General features: G+C 50.5%; 1 protein-coding gene across 3 annotated transcripts in view; it reads left to right on the top strand.

Annotated features, from left to right (window-relative positions):
• The window catches only part of LOC138154429 (tyrosine-protein phosphatase non-receptor type 11-like), a 39,226-nt gene that overhangs the window by 2,739 nt on the left and 15,049 nt on the right, over positions 1-21,438 (top strand). The window contains exons 2-4 of one of the 3 annotated variants that reach the window (XM_069079189.1): positions 5,952-6,053; positions 15,278-15,400; positions 18,000-18,194. In XM_069079189.1, the coding sequence (XP_068935290.1) occupies positions 5,952-6,053; positions 15,278-15,400; positions 18,000-18,194 (420 nt within the window). Of the gene's footprint in view, positions 1-5,951; positions 6,054-6,712; positions 6,802-15,277; positions 15,401-17,999; positions 18,195-21,438 lie in introns of those variants that run through there. The other 2 variants (XM_069079192.1, XM_069079191.1) reach the window with 2 other exon arrangements.

Raw genomic sequence — 21,438 nt, 5'->3', positions numbered from 1 at the left:
TTAGAATAGGAAGTGTGATATGGGGAATTCTGGGTCCCTTTCTTAGCTCCCACCTCAATTAGTTCTCCCAGGATGGGGGTGGAGGTTAGAGGCTTGGACTGGGGGCATGCCTTCCCCTTCCCACCTACCAGGTTCTCCTGGGTTGAGGTGGGGGTGGGTGGGAATGAAAGCAACAGGAAATGGGGGAGGACAGGACAGATGTCGGGCCCAGGCTGATGCTTCCTGTCTGAGGCGGGAGGGAAGAAGGAAACTCTCGCAGGAAGTGCCCAGTTCCTGCTGTTTCTGCCTGGGTTCTGGCTCTGGAGGTGGGAGGGTGAGAACAAGGGCCACATGCCCCCCTGGCAGCTCTGCGTTAGAGAGAAGGGGTATATATCTCCTGTCCCTCAAACAGTCTCTTAAAAGACTCCTAGGAATCAGCCTAAAGCTTGATCATCTTGTCCAAGCCTGTCATTTGACAGATGGGGAAACTGAGGTACAAAGGTGTTAATGTTACTTGCCTAAGGTCTTACAGAACACAGCAGGACTGGGATTCTGACCAGTTTCTCTGACTCCAAATCTAGTGCTCTCTGTACTATACCCAAAAGCTCTCTCATGTTGGTCATAGTTTGATTATTTACTTACCAGTAGACCAAGTGTTGAACTTGGTGTCTAGAAAACTAGGTTTGAATCCCTCCTCAGACACTTGCTAGCTGTGTGATTCTGGACAAATCACTTTACCTCAATTTTCTCATCTGTAAAATGGCAACAATAATCAATTTAGTCTTTGCCACCCATGACTGAGGTAGGAAATCACATGAGATAATTAACAAAAACAACTAGCTAGCATTTTTATATAGCACCTACTATGTGCTAGAAACTCTGTCAAGGGTGTTATGAATATTACCTCATTTGATCCTCACAGAAATTATTATTTCCCCCATTTTACAGTTGGGGAAACTGAGGCAGGCAGCTGCTCAAGGTCATACAACGTGTACATGTGTAAAACTATGGGTGAACTTTAAAATACTGCAGAAAGGTGGGCTCTGGAACTGCAGACTAGCCTTAGAGACAGAAGGTCACCTCTGCCCTTTGAGTGACTGGGTGACCTTGGGCAAATCACTTTAATTTGAGGGCCTCAGCTTCCTTTTCTGTAAAATGGGCGGTTTGAGCCAGACAGGTTTCCAACTTTGAATCTGGGACCTGAGACAGTCCCTTTTAATATCTCTATTTTCCCTTCCTGAAGCAACCTCCCAGGATGAACCAGCTCTTCCACCCCATGTTCAACAGAGGCAGGAGATGTGTGGAATAATGTGGTCCCATCCTAAGCACCCACTGGGATGGTCAGGGATAAGGCCACCAATGGCCAGAAAGCCTTTCCTTAACCCCCTTGATTCCAGTGGTTTCTTTCTGTTGATTATCTGGCTTCTGGCTATGGTTTGTTTGTACATTAGATTTCGTTCCTTGAGGGTAGGTCCTAGCTTTTGTCCCTTTTTTGGTATCCTCAGTCCTTGACACAATGCCTGGCACACAGTAGGGGCTTAATAAGTGTCTGACAGGTCACCACACTGTGAAGCCTGCTCCCTGGGCTGTGATCTCTGACACAGCATTCTTGGGAGTGTAGGGAGGAGTAAGGGGAGAAGAAAAGGCTATTTCATGCCATAGTAGGGGAATCGATGAGGCTGTCCCCCAAATGTCTGGCTTGTCTCTTCTGTGACCTTCGGGGCCTGAGAAGGATGATCCGAAGGGCTTCTAGACAGTCTCCTGGGAGGGAATTGCTGAAGTCCCTGGGCCTGGGGAGGGGCATTCTCACAAGGAGAATTGGGAATCCTCCCAACGTGCAACATTTGGGGACAGACCCTAAGGATGGCCAGTGGCCAGGCCCATCATCTTTTAGCCTGGCCAGGGCTTCTGCCCCAGTTCTGAACCTCCCCATTTTCCATCATCGCCCATGGAAATCCCCGGGTCTGGGAGCATACAGAGTGTACATTCTTCGGGCTGAATCATAGGTCTTAGAGCTAAAAGTGACTTTAGCTATCATCTCTCAGTCTCTCATTTGACACGTGAGGAAACTGAGGCCCCAAGAGGGGAAGGGACTTTCCCATGGTTAGATGCTAAGTAAGTCACTTATCGAGGATCTGGACCTAGGTTCTATGACACCAGACCAGCATTCTCTAGGATCACACCACATGCATCTTCTGTGGCCCTGGAAGGGCAATGCTCCTTCCTTGGGAGAGGTGGTGAGGTGGATGGGAAGCTTACAGCTGGGACTGAAGGGCCTGTCTGTGGTCAGGAGGATTATTGTGGCTTAGGGAGCTTGACTCTTGGTTCCACACCCCTCCCCCACAAAAATTTCCCTGACCTAGCAGGGAGATAGTTTGTTACAATGAAAAAATTACTAGGTTTGTCATCAGAGACCCTAGGTTCAGATCTTAGCTAAGTGAGACCTTGGATAAATCACTTCCCCTCTTTGTCTCTCAGTTTTCCCTTATGTTAAATGAGGAGTTGGACTAAGTGGCTTCTAGCTCTAAATTTATGAGCCTATGAGTTGGTCTGTCCGAAAATCTCTGAAGGACACTGGGGACGGAAGCAAATCCCTACCCTAGGCCAGTCCCCACTCTGTGAACTTCTCTGCCCCTCAGTCTCCCCACCTGTAAAACGGAGAGGGCGTTTCTCAGGTTTCAAATGGGTGGAGCAGGGCTGGGCTAACTTCACCTTGGCACAGCTGTAACTAGGGCAGGGTGACTGGGGCTCTGCCACAGGGTGCCAAATTTAGAGAGTGCTGACGGCCTTTTCTGTCCTTCCATGGAGAAAGGTGAACTCTCTCCTTTCCCCTTCAGCCTTTCTAGCAGTAGCCTTGAACCAGTATTCAGGGACTCTCTGCCTCTGTAGCACCAGGTTGGATCCTTCCCCAATGGAGGGCTGACTCAGTCTCACTTTTTTATAGTCCTTGCCCCCAAATCAAATTTAGTAGGTACAGCCGTGCCCCCTGGAGAGCTGTACTTCTGCATCTCTGACTTCGAAAATGTGGAAAGCCCAGTGATTATGGTTGACATTTTCACCCCATAAGCATTATTAGGTGCTTACTATTTTTGAGGACCCATGCTAGGCACCCAAGACAAAAACAAATTAAACAGTCTCTACTTTCAATGAGTTTCAATTGTGGGATAGTGCCAGATGATGGGAAAGTGATGTCATATCACCAAACAGCTCTCAGTGTTCCCCCAACATGCTTGGGAAGTAATAGCATGGGTATTATTTCCTCCATTTTAGAGATCACACATCTGGAGCTGGAGGGGCCTCAGAAGGCAGCTAGTCCAATTTCATTTGGCACATGAGGAAACTGAGGCCTAGGGAGGTAACATGACCTGCTCAAAGTCATAAGAGCATAGAGTCGGAGTTGGGAGGACCCCCAGAGATCATCTAGTCCAGACTTTACAGTCTTGAGGTCTTTGGTAGACCTGGTTGCAGATGGGGACTTGGCATCATCCTCTCCTCCCACTTTTCGGAACCCCACTGTGTGCCCCTCTCCCATGCAGGGAAAGTGCTAGCCATGCCACCCCCTCCCCCACCCCAAGCTCCAGGTGTCCCAGACACAGCCACTGAAATCCTTAGAGTGCCAGCTCCTTGGATTCTCCACTACCCCCCCCCCCAAAAAAAATTCCTCATGAAGTGTGAAGGCAGAAATAGCTCTTCTGTCCTTGCCCAGGGCTAAAAGTGACTCTGTCCCAGTGCCCAGGGCTCCCAATTTAACCCTAATGTTCTTAATTCGGCTCCTGCTTTTGGATCATGGTAGAGGGGGATGGAGGAAGCCTGGGGTGGGGACAGGGCTTTGGCCAGTGTCCCTGCCAGATATTGGATGAGAGCCTAGTGAGAGAGAGTACCCCCTGCCCTCAGCCTCCAGTGTCTCCTCTCCTCTGCCCTATCTCTCCCCTACCCTGCAATCAGGAAGCTTTAGAAATCACCTCATCGATGCCCTTGCCTCCAGAGAGCCCTGAGCCCAATCCATTCCCTCAAGACCAGGATCCTCTTAAAAATATTCCACATAGGATATGGCAGGATGAAAAATGTCCCAAATTTTCAGGAAGAGGTACTCGGTTCAAATTCTGCTTTTGCTACATACTAGTTGTGTGACCTTGGATAAATCATCTTACTTCTGTGAGCAGAGCCATGGCAGGTGGGGCTAGGGAGGGGATTGGAGGACCCCCTTTGCCCCCAAGAAGTCAAGAACCAGATTCTCTGGGAAATGGATTGCCCCCATTTCGCAGTAGAATAGAGCATATAGTGTCCTGTGGGGGGACAATCTGTCCTCCTCATCACCCCCAACCAGCTCAGTTGAATTTTCCCTGCGTTTATGAATTTCTAGTTCCAGGTCCATCTCTGAGTCTCATCTGTAAAATGAGATGATGCTCGAAAGTCCTCAGCTCTAAATCATGGGATCTCATGACTGCCTTAACCAGGCCTCACATGCACACCTGAGCCTTGGCCTTCAGCTTTCCCATCTGTACCGAGGACATTGGACCAGAGGTTGGCATCTGAGGGCTCCCCCAGCTCTAATCAATGGCTTTGGTGGGTCAAACCACAGCACAGCCCTGGCAGGGGCCACAGGTCCCCCTTTTCCTGGGAGCTGGACAGCTCTGCCACAGACTCAGCAAGGGCTTCTTGGACCGGGCCGAAGGGCCTGGGGATGGCAGGGAAGCAGGCGCCAGGGCCTTCGGACGCTAGGCCGGTCCTGCTCCACCGCTTTATTTCTGTCCATCTGTCTTTGCCTGTTTCAGCGCACAGAACACTGGGCTTGGAGTCAACAAGACCCAAGGTCAAGTTCTACCCCAGACACTCCCTAGCTATGACTCTGGGCAAGGTGCTTCGTGTCTGTCTCGATTTTCTCAACTGTAAAATGGAAATAACTATAACACCTGCCTCCCTGAGCTGTGAGCATAAAATGGGAGTATTTGTAAATACACAGTGCCTGGCAGAAAGGAAGTGGCTGCTTAACAATATGCATTCACATCCCTTCCCTCCTTTCCTCTATGTGTGTTTCTCTGTGGATGCCTCTGCCCTCCCTCCCTCCCTCCCTCCTTTCTGTGTCTCCCTCTCAGTCTCTCTCCCTCTCTCCCCGTTCTCTGTCTGCCTGTCTCTTTCTCTTTCTGTATGCCTCCCCTCAGCCAGCCTTTGTCTCTGTCTTCTCTTTCCACTCAGTGTCTGTCTCTGTCTCTCTTCCTCTATCTCTCTCCCCCCAGTGTCTTTTTCTCTCCTCTCTTTGTCTCTCCCTCTTTCTCCTTCCCTCTCCTTTCCCTTTCCTTTCTCTCTTTTTCTCTCTCCTTTCTCTGCCTCTCTCTTCTCTTCTCTACTCTACTATCACCCACCTTTTGTCTCTGTCTTTCTCTCCCTCTCTCATCAAAACTCTGTCTGTATGTTTCTTTCTCCCTCTCTTATTCCCTCTCTCTTTCTCTTTCTCCCTCTTCCTCTCTATTTTCCTTTCTTTCTCCCTCCTCTACCACTTTATCTCCCTCTGTCTCTCTTCCCCTCACCCTATGTCTCTCTCTTCCCCACCCTATCTCTCTCTCTCCCTCTCTCCTCCCTCTGTAACTCTTTCTTCCTCTCTCCCTCTCTCAGTCTCTGTTTCCCTTTCTTTCTCCTTCCCCCCTGTCTACCACTTTCTCTCCCTTTGTCTCTTTCCCCCTCACCCTATGTGTCTCTGTGTGTCTATCTCTTTCTCCTCTGCTCCCCACTTTGGGTCTTTTTGTCTCCCTATCTCTCTTTGTCTCTCTCCCTTTCTCCCTCTGTCTCCATCTCCCCACCTTATTATTATTCTTTTCTTATTCTAAGAGGAATAACCTGAGACTAGAGCAGGATGGCCTTGGGTCAGACTTAGGGCAGGACTTGCTGACTGGAACAGAGTGCTGAAATAAGCAGCTGGGGGGCGGCTAGGTGGTGGAATGTCAAGGGTGAGATGCAGCTCTATCTTTGGGCAGGGCTTCAGGAGGCAATGCCATAGAATTCAGAGTGCTGATTCTGGAGTCAAAAGGCCTGGGTTCAAATCCTGGTTCTGCCACTGAATGTCTAGATAACTTTGGGTAAGTCACTTATACCCCTCATTTGTAAACGGAAGCATTGAGCTGGATGGCCTGTGAGCCCTTCCAGCTCCAGGAGCCTGTGATGACAAGGAGCCTTACAAACTCCTTGGGACTCCAAATGGGCTTCTCCCAGTCTCCTCCCCAGCCCTACCCCTGTACTAACCCAGGTGTAAGGTCTGCCCCAGCTCTCTGGTCCTTGGCCTTAGTCCCTGACCTTGGGAAGCTGTGACTGGGCCTTCCCAAGACTGGCCAAGCGGCTCACTCAGACCCCAGCTGTTAGCAGCACTCCATGGTCATGGCTATACCATTTGGTTCAGAATGGCAGCCTCCGTACCGCCTGCACGTCCTCCTCCCCCCCTCTCCCTTGCCATGTCCTGAGCTGAGCTGGCCCGGCCTGGAGGAAAGATGAGTTGGGCTGGGCCTTGCTGTCCTGGGGCCCTTTGGCACAGCTCCCTGGAGCTGCCCTCCAGCCAGACCTCGGGCCCCAGCTGTCCCTCCTCCCTCAGAAGCTCGGGCCTGTCCCCTTGGCCCCGGCCATGCCCCTATCAGGCTGCCACACGCCCAGCCAGAGCTCAGCCAAGTCCCCGATTAGGGCGCCCACTCCCCGCCCCCTTTCCCCCCTCCCCCTGGCTTCTGCTCCCTTCGTGTCCTGTGGTTTGTGGACTAACGTCTTGGTCTGCCTCAGAGCTGGACGGGCAGGCAGACGGAGGTCTCTGGCTGCATCTCTGAGGCCCAGGGCCATGGTGAGGTAGGGAGAACAACGGGACATGGGGGTATGAGGGCCACCAGCCCTCAGCAGTGGCACCAGCTGGCCCGTTCCTGGGCTCTCCAGTGTGCCCTCAAGGCCCTTAGTTCTTGGGGCCCTTCTTGTCCCTGGTTTCCTTTGGGCTGGTGGTGGACCCTAGGTTGAGGGGGATGCTTTTGGGCCTTCCCACTGAGGTGGTCCTCTCTGCCAAGGCAGAGTCAGGGAATCCCTTTGTGGGCAACCAGATTCCTTTTCTCTTCTGGTTAATCCTGGGGTAGGAGTAGCAGGGATGGAGATTCCAGGGAAGTTCTGGGAATGGCCTGTGTTCTGTGATGTGCGGGTGCAAGGAGGACTGATGTGGTCCGGGGACTGGCCTCCTGGCAGCATCCTGGTCCAGGGACGATGATGAGGGTGTGGCTGCTGTGAGCTAAAGGTGGAAGGGTAGGTCTATGACAAGTGCAAATTTATTTGGGGGCCTTTGGTATAGAAACTCTGGTTTCTCACCATCCCCAGTATCACTGGACATGAGTGTCAAGGGGCCCCAGATCTCTTGCACGCAGAAGGGTGGTTAGTCCTCGAGCCTCCAGAGACTTCCAGAGTGGAGGAGTGCTGGACGTGGGGGGCTTGATTTCTCTTGTGTGGGTTCATGGGGCTCCTCTCTCCTAGGAAATGAGGTCCATGTGAGTCCTTTGTGGGGAAGGGTGACTGGTGTGGGGTCATTCGCCCCCCCCCAGGGGGAAGCCTGAAGCCCAACATTTTGGGGGCGAGATCCTCCTTTCCATTCAGAGCCTGAAGCCCCAGTGTGGGCCTCAGACCCCTTCTCTGGCTGGCGCCTCCTGAGCGACTTTCCACATTCCCTGGGTGGCTGTGGCTGTTCTCGGTCTCTCAGATCCACCTCCCTCTCATTCATCCTCAGGGACATTGGCCTGACCCAGTAACTTGGGCTGCGTCCAGGTCCAAACCATTCGGCCACATTAGAATGGCTAATGCTGAAAGTATCCGAGAGTGTGGAGATTTGGAGTTTAGCTGGGACAGCATCCTTATCATACAGGGGAGGAAACTGAGGCCAGAGGAAGGAAATCGCTTGTGCCAGGCTATGAAGATGACTACTAGCACTTTGCAAACATGATCTCGTTTGATCCTCATAACAACCCTGGGAGGTAAATGCTAGGATTGTCTTGTCTGCATTTTGCAGATGAGGAAATTGAGGAAAGCAGATGACTTTGCCAGGGTCACACAGCTGGTACTAGTACCTGAGAATGGATTTGAACTCAGCTCTCCCTGACTCTAAGTTTGGCACTCTATCCCCTGGGCCAGTTAGCTGAGACGTAGCTGAGATTTGACTCCCCAGGGAAGTGAAGGCTCGCCCTTGGGCTGTCCTGCCTTGGACCTTGGGCACCACTAGTTGTGAAAGGGGGGAGCTGCTGGGTCCCAGGAACACAAAAAACTTCCCCCAGTCTATCTTGTGTTGTTTCAGGTCACTCATGTCAGGCTGTGGGAAGAACATTAGCTTTGGAGTTTCAGGGCCCAGGTTTGAATCCCTGCTTCAATACTGACTCCCTGTGTGACCTTGAGCGCTTTCCCTGGCTGGGACTCAGTTTCTCATCTGTGAAATGGGGTTGAACTAGATGACCTAAGATCCCTCCTACCCAGACTCTCATGAGATCCCAAATCTAGAGTTTGGAGGAAACTTTGGGGCCCCTCTTGTCTAACTCCCTCATTTTACAAATGAGGAAACAGACCCAGGGATGTCAAGTCATTTGCCAAGGACTCAGAGGTAGTAAGGACAGGGCAGGATTGGAGCCCAGGTTCCTCAGCAAGAGGGTTAGATAGAATCTCTGGAACCTAGACCTTCAGTGAGGAGGGGAGAATGTGATTCACTGGAAAGATTCTATTTCAGAGGCAGAGGGTCTAGGTTCCAATTCTGGGGCTGCCAGTCAGATGGCCTGTACGCACCACGTGCTGGACATTTTAGGGGTGAGCATGGTCTCAGAGCTCAGACTCCATTGGGCCTCCCAGACTGACCTTTGAAGATTCCTTCCCTCCTTCCATCCCCTAGAAATGAAGATGCCGCAGGAGTCTGTGGGCACATGGCCCAGAGATTTGGGGAACGGAGACCAGGCCCAGGGTAGAGCAGCCCTGCTGATCCTGCCTTCTCCGCAAGCTCCCTGATGGAGTGGGAAGGGTGGACAAGGCCTGTGAAGCAGCAACCACCTCTGGAAGAGCTGGAGCTCTGGCACCTGGCGGGGGTGGGGACCCTAACATGCTCAGAGGCCATTTGATGCAGCCTGAGTCACTCTCAGGGCTGTGTATCTTGGGTTCATCTCCCAGGGTGAGGGTGGGCGCAGCCTGGGTACCCTGAGCTGTTGGGCTATGACTCATTTCCTGGGGGCGATAAGACCAGCAGGGGCTGTGTGGCCAGTCTCACTTCCTTAATGACAGTCTGCTGGTCCCTCCAGGGGGCAAGGGTGGGGCGTCCCAACCTGGCTTTAGGAAAGCAACTGGCCCTCTGCTCTGACTGTCCCTGGCCCCATCCCCACCCTGTGCCTGGATCCACCCGCCCCTTTGCCCAGGAGATAGGAATAGCAATGTAGCTGTCCCGTTCCTGTAAAGGTTGGGCATGATCAGAGCTGTGTCCTCATCAGGGCTACCATTCTGGTGGCCATGCTGAGCACACACACACCGACATATTGTCATTTCTCTGGGGTGCCTCTGAGGTCAGATAGGAGGGGGGCAGGATGTAGGTCCTCACATCTTGGACCGGAAGAAGCCAACTCCCTTTTTAATAGATGAGAAAACTGAGGGCCAGGTAGACTAAATGATTTAGGTAAATCAATACAGAGCTGGAAAGGGCCTTAAAGGCCCTCTGGACCAATCCTCTCATTTTACAGAGGAAGAAACTGAGGCCCAGGGAAATAAAGAGATTTGTTCAAGGTGATGTGTATAAGACCATAGGTCTACAGCCAGAAGGGGCCTCAAAGGCCATTCAGTTCAAGCCTTTCATTTGAGAAAAGAGGAAGTGAGGCCCAGGGAGGATGAATGTTTTCCCCAAGGTCGAAGAGGTAAGTGTCAGAAGCAGAATTTGAATCCAGCTCTGCTAACTCCAAAATTCAACACCCTTTCCACTGTACCAAGAAGCTCTCCCCAGTGCTTGGCTCCAGAAACAATACAAAGGCAGCCAGCTTTGGTTGGCAGAAAGTCTGGGCTTGGATCTGCTGTTTTTAGCAAGGCTTCATCTTAGCAGGAGGATATATGGGCCCAGGGCAGGGAAGGGAACACACAGAGCACACGTGCGTGTGTGCACACACACACACACACACACGTGCACACATGGAATTTCCCTGCTCCAGGACAGACTGGTATGACTAGCTTAGGGACAGATGTCTCTGGTTTTCCCCAGCCCAGCCTGAGGTCATTGCCAAAGGCTGCAGCTCTTTCCAGATCAGGCCTCTCAGTGCCTTCGCCTCCTGACCTGGGAAGGATGAAGGTGGAGATACCAAAACTTCTAGGTCAGGCTGGCCACAAACCTTACAGGGACTTGGGGTCCAATCTGGCCCCTTGAGGAGATTTCCGCTTTGATAAGGCCTGGGCCACTCCTGAGAGTGAAATGCTCAGGAGGGGGTGATGGAAAATCTGAATATAAGTTACCAAAGGAAAAAACAACCTGGCTGGCCCCCCTTCCCCCAAACCGCAGCTCTGGCCTGGCTCCCTCCCCCACAACCCCACTCCAGGCCGAGCCGGGGCCCTCACTCAGTGGCTCGCCTGACAGCCCCTCAACTCAGCATTTTCCACAGTACAGGCGGATGCTGGGCAGGGCGAGAGCCTCAGTGACAAGTGGAAACAGCTCTCCCTCTCCTGTGTCTCTTTCTCCATCCCCATGTCTGTCTCTGCCTGCTTGTCTCCTTTCTTCCCTTGAAATCTCTCTCTGTCTCCCCATTTGTCTCTGGGGCTTTCATCTATTGCCGAGTGGTCTCCATTCTTCCCTTAGTCTAGAATATGTCTTGAATCTATCCATTCTGTACCCTCTCACATCTCCTACCTCCCTCCAGGCACCCTCCAGGAGGCTTTCTTCTGGACTATTGGGACAGCCTTTAAACGCAGGTCCCTGGCTCTGGTCTCTCCCTTTGCCAAACCATCCCATCTAGGCTGCTAATATCAGTCAGTCAGCAAACCTCTAGGAAGGCATTAAGGGGCGGCTAGGTGGCACAGTGAATAAAGCACTGGCCCTGCAGTTAGGAGGACCTGAGTTCAAATATGGCCTCAGACACTTGATGCACTAGCCATGTGATCTGAAGCAAGTCACTTAAATCCAATTGCCCTCCAAAAAGAAAAAAAAAAACCCACTTAGGAAGGTGTTACCATGTGCCCAGTATGAAGGTAATCTGTCTAAAGAATTGCTGTCCTATTCAAAAGCCTTACATGGCTCTCCATTGCTTGTAGGAGAAACTCTAAACTCTTCAGCTGGACATTTAAGGCTCGCCAGGATCAGATCCCGACCTGCCTCTCCAGCCTTCTCCTTCCCTGTTCCCCTTTATCAATTCTAAGTGCATCTTCCAGAGCATGCCACCATTTCCCTCCTTTAGTGATCCTGGAAGAAAGTCTAATGATCCTGAAGAGGGCTGTGGGCTTAGAGTTGGAACCTGGTTCCCAGCCTACCTTAGACAAGTCTTGAGACCCCGGGCAAGTCACTTACATCTATTGGCCTCATTTTGCTCCTCTGTAAAATGAGGGGGATGGACTTGAAAGTCTCTGAATTGCCAAGTCTTCCAAGCTATTAAGTACCTACTTTATGCCAGTCACTGGGGGGGTGCAAAGACAGCAGGAAATATTGTCCCTGCCTTTAGGGAACTGACATTTTTCTGGGGCAGTGGGGTTTCTACTGAAAAAAGCGAGTTTGGGATTTTGTTTTATTAAGGGGAGCTTGGCTGGGATTGAGGGAGCTTCCTGGTTGGGGAAAAGGGTACAAATGCCCTGACCTTTGTGATAGGGACTCCTGACTAGGATGCCTGTCTATCTATCCTCTCACTCCCTCCCCCCTTGTCTCTCCCTCCCTCTTTTCCTCTCTCTTTCTCCACCTCTTCTTCTTTCTTCCTTCCATTTCTCTCTCTCTCTCTCTTTCTCCTCTCTCTCTCTCCCTTCCTCCCTCTCTCTCTCTTCCCCTCCTCTCTGTCTCCCTCCCTCATTTTTCCTTCCTCCCTCTTTTTCTCTCTCCTTTCTCTCTGTGTCTCCTCTCTCTGTCTCTGTCTTCCCCTCTCTCCCCGCCAACTTTTCTGTGTCTCTATCATCTCTATTTCTGTCTGACATTCTGTGTTTGTCTTTCACATCTCACTCTGTCTCTCTCTGTGTCAGTCTCTCTTTCCCTCCTCCCATCTTCCTCTGGATTTGGAGTCAGAAGACTTGGATTTGAAGCCTGCTCTAATGTTTATTACCTGTGGGACCATAAACAAATCACATCACCCGCCATGGGCCTTAGTTTCATCATTTGGAGAATGGGACAGTTGGCATAGCTTTCCTGTTAGCTCCCTTTCAGCTTGAGAGCTGTGATCCTATGACTTCCTTGGGCATCAGTTTCCTCTTTTGTAAAATGAGGAAGTTGGTCTAGTTGATTTCAGTGGTCTCTGGTCTTCCCATTCCCTTGGCCCCCTTACCTCTAAGGGTGGCAGAGGCCCCAGTTCTAGAAGGGAGGGGGCTGTTAAGGCCCATCCTTCCCTAGGTATTTTTAGTGGAAGAGCCAGGCCACCCCAACCTGAGCTAAGACCTCTGTGACCCCCATCATCCCCTGCAAAGAGAGGACTCTTAGAACCCCAGCCCAGTCCAGATCCCAGCCTCAGCTTCAGCAGATTCATTCTCAAGGCTGTGTTTTATTGGATAATTTCCTTTGTGATCCTGTGCCTGCACAGGTGGGTGGGCAGGTCATGACATTGTCAATTTTGAACTGAAAAGGGTCTTGGAGATCATTAAGACTTCCCTCCTCCTTTGGAGAGTGGTCAAGCTAGAATTCAGTATGGACCAGAATTGAATCTACAACCACTGATCTTCCTGCAGGCCCTCAGGACCCTTGTACCAACCCCACCCCCATGCTTAGCAGTTTCCTCGTGGGGTGCCAAGGAAGGGCCACTGGGTTTGGAGTGCCAGGACCTGGGCTTGAGTTCTGATTCTTTGGTTTACCATCTGTGTGACCTTGGGCAAGTGACTATTTCCCTGAATCTCAGGTTCCCTCACCTGTAAAAGAGAATTGGACCTGATGGCCTCTGGGGTCCTTTTTGTCTCTAAAACAGTCTCTAAAACACTTAGGTCACTCAGGATATAGAGCACTCAACTTAGAGACAGAAAGAACTGAGTTCAAATCCTGATTAATAGCTATGTGACCCTGGGCAAATCAATTTCTCTCAGCCTCAGTTTCCTTATTTGTAAAATAAAAATAATAGCACTTACCTAACAGGATTATTGTGAGGATCAAATGTGATAATGACTGTAGTGTTTTGCAAGCCTTAGTGTGCCATATACATTATTATTATACATAAAGACTTGTTGATTTCCAATGCCCTGTCTGGCTCTTAATCCTGGGAAGTGGGGACTACCTAACCATGCCCATTTCCTTCCTTCAAAGACATTCCACAGTCCTCTAAAATGCTGAGGGCTGGGAGAGTGGTGTTTATTTCCCCTCATCTTAGACCCAAAGAGATGCTGGGAGTTCCTCTGTGGTGGCCATTCTTCTGAATTACTTTGTTTGCATTGAGGTTATAATGTTTCAATTACCAGTTAATTGCCAGTCCTAGGTTAAAGTGTTATAAGGACAGACCAGGGCAGCTTGAGGATTGTGGGGGAGGTGAGCAAATCCATCTAGGACACTTGTTAATTGACTGCTATGAGCGAGGCACTGTACCAGGTGTGGGAGTTACAAAGTAAAAAACTAAGAGACTCCTTGCCCTCAGGTAGCTTACATGCCACATGCAGCATATTGAAAACAATTGCATGGTAATTGTTTTGGGGTGGGATAAAGGAGACATTCCTTTGGTGGGGGATGTGGGGAAGGCTTTATTTAGGAGGTAGTATTTGAGCTGACCTTTGACTGAACTAAAGATTCTGAGGCCAAGGTGAGCAGCGAGGGCATGGGAAGAGGGGTCCTGCCAGTGCATGGAGACAGGAGATGGGGGTGTCACGTGTGAGGAACCTGAAAGAAGGCTGCTTTGGCTGCACCATAGTGCATTTGAAGCGGAATGATGTAAAATAAAGCAGGAAACATAGGTTAGGTCAGGTTGTGCCAGAGAAAACAGAGAAGCATTTGTATTTGACGCTGGAGCTAATAGGGAGCCATTGGAATTTATTGAATAGGAGTCGGTAGTAAGCGCTTGGACTGCTGAAAACAGAGGATGAATTGGAATGGAGATGGACTGGAGACGAGACTAGCAATGAGGAGGCTGTTGCAAAAGTCCATTCCCCACTGTGTTTCCTAGGTGCGAGGGGTGGAGTTCACAAATCGTTGGACTTTTTCTAGCTACCTGTCAAAACTTTTCCTGGGAAAGATGGGAAATCACCACTGAGTAGCTGGTATCTTCTCCCCTCAGATTTCCATTGGGAAATTGGGGAGTATATTCCCCAACAGGTCGTGTCTGAAAGGACTCAGAAAAAGATTTCCAAAGGCAGGGATTCTTAAACTGGGTCAGGGAACTTTTTCTGGAAAATATGTTGATAATTCTATTTCAATATTATTGACTTTGTATGTATTTGATGGATTTAAAAATATGATTCTGAGAAGGGATCCAGAGACTTCTCCAGACTGCCTAAGGGTTCCATGGTACAACAAAAGTTAAAAATTCCTGTCCAAAAGGGATCCTGCTCTGGACACTGCCAGGCTGAAAGCAAATCTCTTTTGTCTGTGGGAACCAGAGGGTTCCCCCCACTTCAGCTCCTCCAGCAATCAGCCTCCCACTGGGGACTCTGGGAGGAGGGAATATACATCGTTTTGGAGCAAAATAAGGGTTCTCATGCTCCAGATGTGTATATTGAGGGGTATGGTAAGGGGGAAAGTAAGTCAGCATCCAGGTACATATTGGACTGACGTAGCATGGGGTTCCCAGGCCCTAGTGGATGTTTGAGTATATGAATGGCAGTATCCAGTGTGCTGGGGGATATGGGGGGGGGGGCTTTAATGCCCAATGTATGTTGGGGGTAATGAGGGGATCATTGAGTATTCAGGTTTGTGCTGGGGGATATGGGGGGGGCTTTAATGCCCAATGTATGTTGGGGGTAATGAGGGGGTCATTGAGTATCCAGGTATGTGTTGGGGGAACTTGGAGGACACACCCAGTTCCCTGTGTATGTTGGGGGTAATGGGAGGCCAGTCATGTCTGGATTCCCAGAAACTGGGCCTGTGGTTCACGGCCAACCCATTTGCTAAAAGAACAGGGAACCCATTTCCCCAGTGGAGTCAAAGCTGGTCAGGGCTGACTGTGTGTCCCATCTTTTACTTCCTTAGGTGGTTTCACCCCAACATCAGTGGGCTGGAAGCTGAGAAGCTCCTTCTCACCCGTGGTGTACATGGCAGCTTTCTGGCCCGGCCAAGCAAAAGCAACCCTGGTGACTTTACCCTCTCGGTCAGGTAGGGGATGCCTGGGACTCTCTGGGAGTGGGAATGGGAATGTGGGAGCAAAGGGGGCAAGCTTCCCTTTCTTAGTTGTGGGGAGAGATAGCATTTTAAGGTAAAAGAGACACTGGGTCCAGATTGTGGGGTGGGCATCATTCAGTCCAGGGGCTGTGTGGAGGGGCTCTTTATTCCATCTCGAAAAGGTCAAAGCCAAGGTGAAGATAAACAACCCCCCCTCCCCCCGCCACACATCCACCCACACACACACACATACACACACACACACACACACACACACACACTTCTTCAGCTGTAGACAGATGTGAGTGCTGATAGAAGCCTGTGGCTCCTGGAGTATCCAAATATTTATATGTATGTCCAGGAGATGTAGCCAGAGCCTTGGAGTAGGGGATGTGTGGGAGGGAAGATGCTTCACTGGAGAAGGACCTGGCTAATCCTAGGAAACCAGCAGCCTTAGGGCTGTAGGCCACACCAAGTCATGAGGTCTGGGATTCTTCACAGTTGTTCTGGAGTCTTTGGCTATGATGCCTTATTAAATGGGGGTACTGAGGCCTGAGAAAATGCCCCCCCCCACTACCTGGCTCCTTATAGAGAAGAGAGTAGAGATAGTGTATGTGGAGAGGTCTCTTCTTGAACCAGACTGCTCAGTATCTGGGAGAAGCCTGTTCTCTCCCCTGTCCTCAGATTCCCAGGTCCCTTTCCTGTCTCCCTTGGGACATGGAGAGTGTCTTTGTGGTGGTGAGGGTCAGGAGTAGCAATTAGTCTTGATAGGTAAGGAATGAGCCTCCTCCCCTTAGATCAAGGGGAGGGGGGCACAGAGGGAACTAGATCTTTTTTTGTCTGGCCTCCGCTCCCACAAACGTCTCTTCTGTGGCCTCCTCTAAGGATCCCTGAGGCCCCTCTCCCCAGTTTAGACGACCTCTTTCCCCTGCCTCTTTTGGTAGGGAGTACACTAGGAATTAAGAGTTCTGGCTTCCAGCCCCATCCCTAGAGACAATCCCAGTGGGGAGGATAGGCCTATATCTGGAGGTGAGGGGCCCTTCCCCCTTCCTCATCTCCATTTTCTCTGTATCCCCCTTCCCCCAATGGCCCATGTTCTTTGTGTGTCTGTGAGCTGGGTTGGGGGGGCGTGTGGATAAAGGCGGGAAGGCCTGGTCCAGTCTGGCCTCCCTCAGGGCTCTGGTTTATCAATGGCCTCAATTGTGTGGCTGGGGCGCCCAGTGGGAGGGGGTTGAAGTTGGGGGGAGGAGTGTTCTTGAAGAAGGGCATTGTGTGGGGGCAGGGGGAGGGGAAGAGACCATAGAAATTGGAGAGAAGCACCCTGGGATTTCCCAGCCAAGAAAGCAGGAGTTACCTGAGTCCCACCAGCTGGACTGGGGAATGGGGGGTGAGAGGTGCAGGCAATGAGGCATCAGAACAATCTGCAAGTCTTTTCAGACATTTCCACTGAGGATAGGGTAGCACAAAATTAGACATGAAAATGAGCTTCCCACAGCCTGCAGTTCGAGGCTTGGGAAATGATAGCTCCTGTTAATATAGAGCTTTAAGATTTGCAAAGCACTTTATATGCTATTTAATTTGGTGATCACATCTCCCTGGCTGTTTTTATCCCCATTTTACAGATGAGGAGACCGAAGATCAGAGAAAGTGACTTATCAGAGGTCACACAACTAGTAAACTCCTTAAGCAAGATTTGAACACAGATTATCTTCCTGACTCCAAGTTCAGTCCTCTGTCTTGATACCCCTCTGGAGGAAGAGAGAATGAGGAAGGTTCTCAGAGCAACTTCCCAGTGACATTAAGTAGCTGAGGGAAATGGGGCTTCCTAGGTGGCAAAATGGCTGGAGCACTGGACTTGGAATCAGGAACACATGAATTTAAATCCTGCCCCAGATACTAATTTGCTGTGTGACCCCGGAAAAGTAATTTAGCCTCTCTGTGCTTCAGTTTCATCATCTCTAAAAAGAGGGCACTGGATGTGATGACCTTGTGATTCCAGCTCAAATGGAATGACCTTTTCTGCTGGCAATCTTTCTAAGAGGCTTGGGGATGGCTGTTTTGATTCTCATCCTGAGGCAGGGGGGCCTCTGCCTGGGCCCTACAGATTTTCTTTCCTATATGCTTTTCTGTAGTCAGTTAGTCAATAAACATTTATTAAGTATATATGCCTGATAGGTACTAAGTACAGGGGATAAAGAGACAAAAGACCATCCCTGCCCTCAGGGAGCTTGCAGTCTAGTGGAGGAGCCCACCTGCAAACCTATCTACAAGCAAGGTTCTCTATGAGATAAATAGGAGATGATTAACTGGGGGAAGGCACTAGAATGAAGAGGGATTGGGGAAGGCTTCTTGGGGAAGGTGGGATTTTAGCTGAGACTTGAAGGAAGCCGGAGAGGTCAGGAGGTAGAGATGAGGAGGGAGAGCATTCCAGGCAAGGGGAACAGCCAGAGAAAATGCTCTGAATCAGGAGATGCAGTGTCTGGTGTGTGAAACAGCCAGGAGGATGGACATTGGGCCCCAGTCTACCCTGGGGAGGGCCTCCCACCCCAGGCCCTCCCTCCACAGACCCTGACTGTGACCTTGTTCTCTGTAGGCGAAATGAGGAGGTGACCCATATCAAAATCCAGAACTCGGGGGATTACTATGACCTCTATGGGGGCGAGAAATTTGCCACATTGGCTGAGTTGGTGCAGTACTACACAGAGCAGCATGGCCTACTGAGGGAGAAGAATGGGGATGTCATTGAGCTCAGATACCCACTCAACTGCCAGGACCCAACATCAGAGAGGTAAGTTTCAAATGCTTGGCATGACATTGAAGGCCCCTCTGTCTCCTCAGCTTCATTCCTGGAGAGACTCACAGAGGGGCTGCCCAGGGCTGCTTCTAACTTATCTCAGGGATGATGATGATGATGGTGGTGGGGATGGGGGTGGTGGCTTCAGGAAGATCTGGATTCAAGTCCTATCTTTGACCCACATCCTGAACAAACCATCGACTTTCTCACTGTCCTAGGTGATTCTCTATAACCAGCCTAAGCTACAGACTAGTTACTGATATGCATCAGTGAAGGGAATTTCCATACTGAGAGTTCCCCATTCCCTGTGATGGGAATCACAGGTCCAGACCCCCCCAAAAATATCCCCCCAAAAGAACTGATACTTGTCTAGTGCTTTTGGGTTAGAAGTACTCTTGTATATTGCCTTTTAGAGCTATTGCTCTATGAAGGGACTACTGCAGATTATCTTTACTTTGCAGATAAGAAAACTAAGGCTCAGAAAGGTGAACTGGCTTTTCTAGAACAATCTGATTACCAAGGCAGGATAAGAGACAGAATCTGAACCCAGATCTCTTCTGAATCTAAGCCTAGAGATTTTTTGACTATACTAGGCTGGGTAGCTGTCCATGGTTATGCAGCAAGAAAGACTGAAGTTAACCTCACAGCAAGGAGAGTCAGGCTCCCCCACCTACAGTGACCTGCCTCAGCCCCAGAGGGGAGGAATTCAGACTCCCTCGGCACCATCCTCTCTACTCACCCACCCACACTTGGAGGTTTAGCTTGGTGGCCCTGCATGGAGGCTGTATGGCCAGAATGGATGGAAAGCTTTCTAGAAGCAAATCACTCTGTGCTGGAATGAGGAACTGAGTGGGGGGTGGGGGACATTCCTTTCCAGTTCCTCTCCTCATAGCTACTAATTGGCTATGGCCTGTGGTAACCCTTCCTTCCCCCCTCTGGGACCCTTTGGTCCCATCCCCTTCTCCACCCTCCCTACCCAGACACATACACATGCCAATCAGAAATGAGGCCCAGGCAAGGGAACCTGAGAGAGAGAAAGAGAGGGAGGAAGGGAGGGATACCGCAGGCCATAGCCAATTAGTAGCTATGAGGAGAGGAACTGGAAAGGGAGAGCGAGCCCCCCCCACTCAGTTCCTCATTCCAGCACAGAGTGATTTGCTTCTAGAAAGCTTTCCATCCATTCTGGCCATACAGCCTCCATGCAGGGCCACCAAGCTAAACCTCCAAGTGTGGGTGGGTGAGTAGAGAGGATGGTGCCGAGGGAGTCTGAATTCCTCCCCTCTGGGCCTGAGGCAGGTCACTGTAGGCGCGGCACACCGGCTCGCCCTCGCAGGGCGCCCAAGAAGGTAGAGCTGGCAGAAGAGAGAGGGGAAGCGAGCCAGACAAGGAGAGTGAAGAAGAGACATGGGGAGAGAGAAAGAGAGAGAGAGAGAGAGAGAGAGATAAAGAGAGAGAGAGAGAAAGAGGGAGGGAGGGAGAGAGGGAGAGAGAGGCTCCCTGGCCAAATCTCACTTCCTCCAGCTGAACCCCTTTTCCCCCTCTTCCCACCCAGGGCCTTCCCCTGCTGCTGTGGTGACCAGTTATAAATAATAGTTCATGTTTCTATAATGCTTTGCAGTTTATAGACCTATGAGGTAGGTAACGCAAATAGCATTCTTATTTTTACATTAATATATAATCTTGTAGGTGTGGAAACCGCCCCCCCCCCCAGATAAACACATCTCTAAGTGAAAATTTAGGGAGTTGCCTTGAGCTCAACGAGGCGGAGAGCCTTGCCCAGACTCAGCCTGTTAGTATCAAAGGAGATTTGAACTCATGCCTTTTACTCTAAGCCCAGTACTCCATCCACTACATCAGACTGCTTCTTAGCCCCATTTTACAGATGAAGAAACAGATTCAGAGACCAAGGGGCCCACCCACAGTCAAACAGCTAGAAAGTGCCATTGGGATTAGAATTCAGGTCTCAACTGATTTGTCTAATATTCTTTCTGGGCTACCGGAGCCCCTCTGTAACCCTCCCTGGGGCTCAACCCCATTCTCCCTTTATGCAGGGGGGCAATAGCAGGGGGTGGGGTGGAGGAACACCCCAGTAAGAGCAAGAATATTGAGTTATTTTGCTCAACTCTGCTCTGGTTTCCTCTAGTCTGGAGTCATTGTGGGGAAGTGAAAAGGACCCAGCAGACCTGGGGTTTAGTCCCATCCCAACAACAGCTTCTGAGGGTCCTTGGGGGAATCTCATTCTCTGTGGGTCTCAGCTCCATGGTCTCTAAAGTCCCAGCCAGCTGAGACAGTCTATGAGTCTAGGTAAGAGGAGCTGGGGCTGGGGGGAGGAGAAGATGGAGTCGATACGTTCTTCCCATGGCCAGCTCTCTCCATGGGCAGGCAGTTAGCTACTGCTGTTATAGACTGCTTTGAGTGGTTTTTCTTTCATCTCCCTTGTATCCCTGTTAAAGTGTCTTCCTGCCTCCTTCTGGAGACAATGCCTTTCTTAATGTGGTCATTCAGATAGGGATGGCATCCAAAACCTGGGATGTGATAGGCTCACAGTCTTCTGCCCTGGACAGAAGCATCTGGGAGAGGATAGGGTTTAGTCTTGGCAGGCAAGATATTTTGGGAAGAGCACTGATAAGCTGAAGTAGGAAGGTGTGTGTGTGCATGTGTGCATTCGTGTGTGTGTGTGTGTGTGTGTGTGTGTGTGTGTATGGGTGTGTGAACATGAGCACACTGTACCAGAGGGATTCCACTTGTGCTACTTGGCCCCAGAACACAGAACTAGGAGCAGAGAAAAGGTACGGAGAAGCAGACTGGAGCTTGGAGGGAAAACTTCTGAAGCATTAGACATATCTGAAAGGAAAATGGGCTGCTGTGGCAGGTGCTGAGCTCCTCGAGACTGGAGGGCTTCAAATTAAATTTCACATCCAGCCTTGGATTACCCCCTACCACCCACCTTCTCTGTTCCTGCTCACATGTTGGTGAGTCATGTCCAAGTGAGTCCCATAAGTGTGCTGACCAGGTCCACTACAAATTCATGTTCCTTAATCTCAAATGAGCCCATACTTTTATTCTTTCCTATTGGGTCTTTGTCTGTCTGTCTGTCTGTCTCTCTCTGTGTCTGTCTCTCCTGCTCTCTCTGTCTCTCTCTCTGTGTGTCTCTCTCTGTGTCTGTCTCTCCTGCTCTGTCTCTCTCTCTGTGTGTCTGTCTCTCTCTGTGTCTGTCTCTCCTGCTCTCTCTGTCTCT

Source organism: Petaurus breviceps, unplaced genomic scaffold (genome assembly GCF_028583685.1).
Source record: "Petaurus breviceps papuanus isolate PSGF00001 unplaced genomic scaffold, PetGlider_PUasm1.0 91041, whole genome shotgun sequence".
Classification (NCBI taxonomy): Eukaryota; Metazoa; Chordata; class Mammalia; order Diprotodontia; family Petauridae; genus Petaurus; species Petaurus breviceps.
Note: the sequence above shows the minus strand (reverse complement) of the source record. Positions and strands in the feature narration are given on the sequence as shown.